The sequence below is a fragment of the Hippoglossus hippoglossus genome, chromosome 23 (genome assembly GCF_009819705.1).
Source record: "Hippoglossus hippoglossus isolate fHipHip1 chromosome 23, fHipHip1.pri, whole genome shotgun sequence".
Lineage (NCBI taxonomy): Eukaryota > Metazoa > Chordata > Actinopteri > Pleuronectiformes > Pleuronectidae > Hippoglossus > Hippoglossus hippoglossus.
This window is the reverse complement of record NC_047173.1, coordinates 7,694,374-7,703,965: the sequence shown is the minus strand read 5'-3', so window position 1 is coordinate 7,703,965 and position 9,592 is coordinate 7,694,374. Positions and strand designations below refer to the sequence as shown.

The 9,592-nt window shown below is 42.2% G+C and overlaps 1 protein-coding gene across 1 annotated transcript; it reads right to left on the bottom strand.

Moving 5' to 3' along the window:
* Nucleotides 1-849: 849 nt before the first annotated feature.
* LOC117757640 (sodium- and chloride-dependent GABA transporter 2-like) lies at nt 850-8,900 on the bottom strand. The gene is made up of 15 exons (XM_034578959.1): nt 8,759-8,900; nt 8,227-8,418; nt 7,105-7,239; nt 6,524-6,664; nt 6,352-6,433; nt 6,108-6,240; nt 5,795-5,929; nt 4,187-4,290; nt 3,395-3,519; nt 3,171-3,283; nt 2,926-3,063; nt 1,950-2,052; nt 1,754-1,854; nt 1,119-1,289; nt 850-999 (listed from the first exon to the last, which is right to left on the bottom strand). The coding sequence occupies exons 1-15, from the start codon at nt 8,763-8,765 to the stop codon at nt 850-852; spliced, it is 1,830 nt and encodes a 609-aa protein (XP_034434850.1). The 5' UTR covers nt 8,766-8,900.
* Nucleotides 8,901-9,592: the final 692 nt, after the last annotated feature.

Sequence of the window (9,592 nt, the reverse complement as noted above, 5' to 3'; positions counted from 1 at the left end):
AGTGAAACAATGGGACAATAGTTCAACACAACATGAAAATTAGCATCTTTATTTAAAAATGTACTTACAAGATTCATATTATACAATATGAAACTACCCTGTATGTACCATGTTAATCCTCAACCTACTGCACATCTACAGAGTAATATATATAATTTTCACTGGCATTCTACATTTCCACAGTCTATTCACGTAAAATATAACATTTTAATTCAATTCTCGTAAACACAAAAAAAAATCTCCACAATCAGTTATGATAATACAATATATGATACAAATATGACCAAGTAGCCATGAAGTGATGTTACAGATAGACAAGGAGACTTCATTTAACAGTTGTAACCTGCACTCTAACTGTCATATGCATTTGCAGAAAACCTTTTTTGAAAGTTTTAGTGGCACCTGTGAAACCAAAATGCCAATGACTCATGAATTTCACCTTACATTGTATTGTGTTATTTACATCATCGGTGAAATGCAGAGCCGAACAATCCATGCCAGCATATTAATGGATTTCATTTTGAGTAGAGCAAATCACTTTTGTCCCTGAAAAAAATGCCCTTGTCCCCTCCAAAACATCTACATAATCCAATATATGAAAAGATACTTTTTAATCTCCAGTATCAGTCTTTTATCATATTACTGCTATCCCTGAAATGCCGGGCTCTGCCAAAACCCAACACTGTCGGCCTATTATCTCCTGAGTCCTCCACAAATTAAAGTAGATGATGTGACACTTTGTTACACCTTTCCCTGCAGTGATCTTAGGGGGCGGAGGGAGGATGCAGCAAGTGATTGATGGAACCAAAACACCCACACGTCTCTTTCGTACGTATCACCAGTGGAGCCTCATACGGTGGTGTCTTTGTCTGAGACGGGGCAGTAGCCGTTTTTAGTCATGGTGGCGTCCACCTCGGGAGCAAAGATGGCCAGCAGCCTCTCCTGCTCCCTCTTGGTTTTGGGTAAATCATCAGAGGGAGTGATGAGCAGCTGAATGCGCTGTAGAAAAATGTATGAAATCAGCGAGAGTAAGACCAGAGGAACCATTTCACAGTTAATAAGTACTCAGGGTCTTTTCACTGAGAAGTCGTCATAGTGCTTTACGGATTTAACGTTACCTCTCGGAATGTCCCCGGAGTCGTGCTGATCTTGTACACCATCCACAGCGGGATGCACATTATGGAGGAGAGAGCCAGCAGCCAGCCGATGGCGTAGCCCCACCATGGGTACACATACTCGTTGTTGTACTTGAGAGGAGTGTATTTGATGATGGAGAAGGCAAAGGTACCCTGAAGAAACAAGCGCATAAATATTATGAATAAACATCTCATTTCTTATGTTGGTTTTTTTTCTTATTTTAGAGCTTGGTCTTTCAGTTTGAGAGCAGGACTTATTAATTTCATGTTCAGATCTTGAAACGCTTTCACTCAAAACACTGCCCTCACATTCAAATAGCCTCTGCTTGTGCTTAGATTTGCTCTGCTTGTGCTCACAATGTGCACTTGCACAAATTTTCTGCGCTTCAGCTCTCCTCTGATCTTCTATTTTCTTAAACGCTTAAACTTTTTTGTGCAACAAGTCTGTCAAAATTCTCCAGCCAGGTATAATGTTGATGAAACAAACTGTGAGAACACACTCTTAAATAAATATAGGAGGCAAAAAAATCCATAAATTCTTTTCATTTCTGTACGAGAAAAGAGTTGTGGTCGGCCTTTGTATTTTTGGAAAGCGGCTGCTGTTTGTTGATACTCACGATGCACGTGGCCGGGGTGAGGAACAACCAACAGTACTTGATGTACGGTCCTGGCCGGTACCCAATCATGTCCTCAATGTTGTCATAGAAACGTTCTGCACCTGCAAAAACACATACAAGACATTTCTTTTAATATGCACACGATCTTTGGAAAATACTTGTGAATCCTTCAGTATGTCTCTATTGTCACACTCACCGTAGACCCATGCTATGCAGACAGTCTCAAAGATGGACATGAAGAGCAGACACATCCCACTGGCTGCATAGTAGTCAAAGAGCTGGAAGACGTACATGCCCCCCTGAAGAGAGAGAGAGAGAGAGAGAGAGAGAGAGAGAGAGAGAGAGAGAGAGAGAGAGAGAGTATTAAGTCATTATTAAACAAGGATAAAATACTTAATTAAATAATCAAATGAACTAGGCAGAAATTTTGTTCAGGTTATGCTCGGTGCAACAAATCTATCTCAAGCAACACAAAAAACACAGGGAAATAAAGAATTGATATAATTAAACAGAGAAAATGACCTGAAATCCATTATATATATGAATATGTGATGAGTTATGGCTCTTGAACTTTCACGTCACTGTTATTCTGCGAGAGAAAGCAGGAATACAGTTAATTTACCATTCATAGTTTAAACTTGACCTCAGTCGTGACTCAGGCTGCGTAACAACGTTTGACACTCACCATGTTGTACAAAACCTTTCACTTGCTCGTACTTACAAAATGGCGACTTGTTGACACCTCTGCAGAGGATTCATGTTTCCAGCTGTGCAGAGGTGAAATCATGTCAACTGTGTTGGACTCTGTGAGAATCTATTTTAACATAATCCTCTCTAAACAACCATCTGCTGCCTTCTCCTCCTCAAGCATCAGCAACCTGGTTTGGAGCATATGGGTGTGTAACATATTTCATTTGCTTTAGTTTCACATGATCTGAATTCTGTTTTGGAAATAATTTCACCATATTGGGTCAAATATAATGAGTTAGAATTTAAAACAATATTTGATATGACAGTGAATATGCAAGTTATTATTACCTTTACTATGAAAATACTGTTATTTCCTGTTGAAACCTGAGTTGATGCTTGCAGATCTTGGTCTCTGCATGCATCTGTGATTGTGCGTGTGTGAGTATGTGTGTGGTCCCAAAGTGTGACACCCCCCCACTTACCTCCGTCAGCATGATGAGGCCCATGAGGAAGGAGACGAAAGCAACAACCAAGAGGAAGAGCTCCCTGCGGTTCTTGCGGCGGAACACAGCGGGGTACATGTCCACGATGGCTGTCACGAGGCTCTCCACACACACAAACTGATGACAGGTAAACACAGTTTTTGATCAGTAATCCTTGATATTACAGAAAATAAAAAGTTCCGTAAACATCATTTGTGAACATGAATGAGCACACAGTTGTCTACCTGGCTGTCCAGCCCCAGAAACACAATCATGATGAAGAAGAGGGCGGCCCACACAGGAGAGAAGGGCATCATGCTCACAGCACGGGGGTAAGCTATGAAGGCAAGGCCAGGACCTACAGAGAGATGAAAACTGACTGAAAACTAGAGCTAACAAAAAATAAATGATGACCCTAAAGATAACGTAAGGATTATTGATGCTGTTCCTTCGTTTACAGAAGTCTCACCAGATTCTGCTACTTCTGAGATCGGGACGTTCTGTTCAAAAGACATGAAACCCAGGATGGAGAAGATCGCAAAGCCCGCCACAAAACTGGTGCCGCTGTTCAGACAGCACAGCGCGAGGCAGTCTCTGCAAAACACAGCACAGTTGTTTACATAAGAGAAGAACACATATACTGTAATCTATAGAAAATGCACATGGAAACTTTTCAGTATCATTTTGGAGCATATTGTTCAGTGGAGGACGATGTTGTTCTTAAACAACATATGTGTATAAACACATTTATAAAAGAATAAAAACACTAAACAGGAGACAGACATGAGTTCTTATTTCAAAAGCTATATATAAATATACACACAATATAATGTTGATATTCATATTATATTGCAAACTGTACTATACTTCCTATAAATGAATATCAGTCTCTCTCTCTATACATATGTGTATATATATATACACAAAGACAATATTGCATAATATGCAACCTATACTATACTGAGCAAAATAATGCTTTGTTCCACAACTTCCCATAATATTCTGTCTATAGGGAAAGGTGTATATTATGTACATTTCTCTATATTTCTTACATTGTATTTTATTGCCTATTTTTATTCTACTTTGTACTTTCACTTGTTATCTTGTCAACCTCTTTTTGACTATCGGCTGCTGTAACAAGTGAATTTCCCAAACATGTTTATCTGTTCTCATCTTGGTCAAATCCAAAGCAAAAACTGAAGAATTATGTTTCAGCAACAATTACTGATTTGAAGTATTTCTCCTGTAATTGGGTATTTACTTGTAGCAGTTATTGTTGTATTTGTTGTAGCTGCCCAGAGCTGTCAGCGACCCTAAACAGATGGCATAGGAGAAGAAGATCTGGGTGCCGGCATCCATCCACACCTAACACAGAGGAGACATGTAACAGGTGAGAGGGTGCTGAGCTGCTGCTTCACAGTCATGTGATGTATTACATACATGTACATCCAACATGGGAGTACTAATATACTCAGGCTGATGTATGGACGCAAACGTGCTGCTCAGTGTTTATATAATCCAAAGGAATTCACGTGCTTGGTTGTCACACATGGACTCATTGACCACAGCTGCTGCACCATAGTAACTGGTGAAACTCTTCCTGTCTTAAACACTGATTAACAAACCAAGTTTCCATACATATAGAAAGTGCAGGATCTGTGATTGAGCGCTCAATAGGAAAACAGATGTTTTATCATACAGAATAAACAAATTACATGTCAGCCATGGTTTTGACCCCTATAATAAACTGGGACAAGACTGAGCCAGATTAAGATGAGGAAATAAAAAAGGAATCTAACAACAGGAGAAAATTATGAAATGTTTTGAGCCCGGTTGAAACTCTCTCTGAGCCTGGTTAGCTGACTGTGTGCGGCTCAGTCCTGGTAGAGCTTCATGTTTACAGTCCCAGCAGCGTCCTGGCCCTGTGTTCGATCCCTGTGGTCTCTGCCTCTTTCATGAAGAGCAGGTGGGCCCAGCAGAAACTAGGCTCCCCGGCAGAGAACCATGGGAGACCTGCACCTGGTGCGCCATCGCACACAGGGACCAGAACACACACAGGCCCCTTCATTCGGGATTTTATGATTTTGTGGTTGGATGTAAGTAGTGTATAAACAATCTGTGTGTATATGTGATGCATATGTCACGTTCCGCTCATCTTATCGGCTGCACACTTCACATGTGTATTGTAAATTGCCACAAGTTCATTTTGATAAATGGATTATTTTCATTTCTCCCTGTCGTCAGACATTCACCGGAGCTGATCTCCGTCATGTCAGCAACTTTCCTAGAATCAATTCCTCTTTAGCAATTTGCCTTCAAAGTAAGAGCACAACGTTTGTTTTGTTGTTGCAATGCTTTATACTGAGCTTTTGAACTCAGAGCTTTTACTTTAAAAAAGTCGTAAACTTGGGTCTGAAGATTGTGTCTTTTATTTATTTCTGAAATAGCCAACATGCAATGTATAAGAACATAACAGTTCAGTAAATCTGAACCAAACACGTGAACAGTAATAAAGCAAATTCTGTTTAATTTAATGAAAAGCACTGACTATGAATTCTTCACTGCAGATAAACCTGGTGGGATGAACACACAGTTTTCAAACTTCACTCTGCACCATAGACTGTTTATAAAAAAGCTCTGCATACAAAGTCCAGCACAGAAACAATAAACAGTGACATAACATTGTAGAACTGTTTGAGGAGGACTCACTAATGACAGGGAATAAGTCTGAAGTCGCTCCAGCACTTAAACACAGGACAAGAGAGCAGCCCATTCCAAACAGGCAGGTTTAGAACCGACGCAGCACTAGTTAACCTAATAGTAATCACAAACCAGATATATGCATTCAACAGATTTTCTCGTTTGGTACCTGTGGGTCCGCCAGGCGTCCCAGGTCTGGGTAAAGGTAGAACTTGATGCCAATCGCAGCACCGGGCAGAGTGAGCCCCCTGATCAGCAGCACGATCAGCATCAGATAGGGGAAGGTCGCAGTGAAGTAGACCACCTACACACAGACACACACACAGACACACACACAGACGCACGTTATAAATGGAAACAACAAACATCCCAACTAGGAAGAATAAATACCAGATGTCATCCTGGAACTGTTATAATACATGTATTTGTACATGTCAGTTAGATGCAAATTAGGTCAAGACCCAAAGTCACCCCTCACCCACCTTTCCTGTGGATTTCACCCCCTTCCAGATGCAGAAGTAGCACATGATCCAGGCGATGAACAAACACAGGGCCAGGTCCCAGTTCAGAGAGCCCATCTGGTCGATGCCGGGGGAAATTCTCAGCGCTCTCCTCCTGCAGAGGCAACGGAGGCGTATTATTATTATTATTATTATTATTATTATTATTATTATTATTATTATATAAGTAATACATCGTTAGTGAGAGGTTAGTCTGAAAACTCACTCCCAGAACTCCAATACAGGAGAGGTGGCGTTGAGTGAGGAGTTGGAAGACAAGTTTCTCTTCTGGAACTCCATACAGTTTTCTAACAGGGAAAAAAGAAAGAAAAAGTATTATTAAATGTGTCACAGACATTGGGAGGACCCCGTGTCGTGTTTTGACGCACATGTGTTACCTGTGTTCCACGTGTTGTTGCAGGACGACCAGGCCAGGTCCCAGGAGAAGGAATAGTACAGGTAGAAAATGCCCCAGGCCAGAACGATGATGTAGTAGAAGTTCAGCAGAGTCACTATCACCTGGGTGCCGTAGCCCAGTCCTGCAGGGAGTAAATACAGTTCACAGGTCAGATATAGAGCATAACATAAATAATTATGATAATGTTCCATATATCTACCCCCAGACTGAGAAGATATGGTCATTGTTAATCTCTTTGTCGTCACTGCTTGTCTGTTCGAAGTTGTATAGAGTATTTTGTGGTGATTTTGTGTCTTTTAGTGTTTTTTTTGTTTCTTTGTGGTCGTTTGTTGTCTCTTTGTGGTTATTGGTTGTCTCTTTGTGGTTGTCTTGTTTCTCTTTGCGGTTGATTGTTGTCTCTGTTGCCATTTTTTGTCTCACCTGTTTGTGGTAGTGTGCTTGTTAACAGTTTGCCTACTCCAGCACAGGGGCACCCTGGCCCCTTGTGCCCCTGAGTGTGTGTCCAGGAGACTCATTCACTAACACACGTGCGGCTGAAGGTGACACATGTGTCCTTCTTACCTTCAAACAAGGGACTGATCTTCCTCCAGCAGGTGATGCCTCCCTGGCTGGTGAACTGGCCCAGGGCTGTCTCCAGGAAGAAGACGGGGACGCCACAGGTGAACAGGAAGATCATGTAGGGGATGAGGAATGCACCTGAGGGGAGGAAGAGCCAAGGATTCAGGGTTCAAGGTGACTGAAGCATGAAGTACAACATTACACATACTCAGAAATATTCCAAATGAGTGGAGTCAGAGCAATCAGAGCATCTAGAGGAACCCCCGACGAGGACGACGAGTCAGAGCTGAAATAAAAACACACACCATGGTCATCTCGAACCGCGACAAATGTGGATTTACACTAAAAGCCAATGATGAGTCCCCTGGAGTATCTTTCAGGTTTTATTCTATTTTCAATTTATTGTTGTGCACAGTTCTATTTATTTCATTTTTATTGTTTCTCTCTTTCAACTTATTTTTAAATTGTCAAACAGGTTCATTCTTTTACCTAATTTTACATCTTTTAATCTCTTTAAATGATGCAGCTGTTTTTGTGAGATTGCCTTTAAATGATCTTTGATTTCAACCAGATTAAGTTTAAAACACAAACACACAGATACAAACTATAAACATGCATTTATTATCTCACAACTTAATTACTGCAACAGCCTTTTCTCTGCTCTAAACCTGACAATACTGAAATGACCGCAGTCTGTACAAAACTCAGCAGCTCGACTTTTAGCTCGAATACTAAGAAGTATTAATAACTACATGGAAGAACTCTATAAACATGTTTCATTAGTGCTCTTTTCTCTTATAGTATAATATATTTGGGCCTGAATCCCTGTCTCTCATGTCTCTCTTTCAGCTCGCGGGCTGACGTCCCGTCGGGCGGCCGAGGATGTTTGCTGTGCTCAGATTTCCGTCTCTCCACAGGGACAGCTGCTGCGAGCAAGGAGCAACAACAGCTGTCTGACCCTGTTCGGCCCTGACCCCTGACCCCTGACCCCTGCCCCCCCATGGAGAGAGGGGGAGAGACAAAGACGTCCAATTTAGCAGCCACGCAGCCACGCCGCCACGTCCAAAATAAAGGAAGAATCACTGTGGTTAATGAAGTACTTGAGTTCCTTCATCCCACTCTTACCTCCTCCATTCTTGTAGCAGAGGTAGGGGAATCGCCACATGTTGCCCAGGCCGATGATGGAGCCTGCGACCGACAGGATGAACTCCAGCTTGTTGCTCCACTGGCCTCGCTCCTCCATCTTCTCCTCGGAGTGGGGCACCAGGTCAATGGCTTGGCTCGTACCATTGGGGACGCCTGCTTTGGCCACGTCTCCTGCAGATTCAGAGAAGAGGGGGAAGTGTCACAGCAGGATGTCGCCTGAATAAAAGCTGATCTCCTTGTTCTTAGTCATGCACCAAACAATGGCAGCTGCAGAGGCGGCAACTAAATATGTAAATGCAGAGCAAGTCATTAATGAGGAAATTTGTAGAAAAAAACCATCGCAAGAAGACAAACTCTGACCTTAGCGTACATTATGAACTACTGCAAGGTCAATGCAATCCTTGTGAGTTAAATCAAACAAACGGAGTAATCAAATTTTAAGAAATAAACTAAAATCTGTGAAAACAGTCAAATCTATTTCTACGAGAAATTGTTGACATGCGTCACTCACCCTTCATCGCTGTGTCGTGCAGAACTCTCGTTTCCAGCCCGGAGCTGCAGTCTCGGGAGATTTGATCTGTCAAAAATGCTGAAGTTTTAGTATTTAACACAAGCGGAGAGAGGGGCGAGGTTTGTAATGCCAAACTTAGGCCCAGCCCCCACCTTGCTTCCCTGGGTCTGCCCCCTTCAGAGCAAAGTCTATCGTCTGCCATCACTGGGTGGTTTTAATCAGGGGACACAGCACAAGAATCACATCAGATTACATTGGAACATCGGAACTCTGCTGAAGACACATTGATAAGGTCATCGTGTGAGGTTACGATTTTAGATTTCATGTATTTCCCTCCTGTAAAGATACACCATACGCCCATGACCTGCAGAGACATCGTTATTGAAGTCTATAAGGAATTTAAGAGACAAATCTTCCATCCCTGTGGAAGGATAAACTGTAGCCGTGCACAAGCAGCAGGTGGCAGGGATGTATTTGCATGAAATGCCGAGGGAGGAAAAGGAAGTTATGCAATCGATTATCTATTATCTCAGATCGTGATGCCACGTCTCCCCCCCCCCCCTCCCAGCTCTATCTTCAGGGACAGAGCCACTCAGATGGAGGCTGAAGCAGTTGAGGTCAGTTCGCACCGGATTTGAGTCAGCTGAGTTAGGAGTTGATATGAGTACACACTCACCCTCTCACACTCACACACACACACACAACCCAGCCCCCCTCTAGACACACCTCCCCTCCGCTCTATTTTCAGCCAATACCCATGTTTCTAAATTTTACAAACTGATTCCTTTGATCTTTAAAGACTCAACATGGAAAAAGAAATCACACAATAAATGG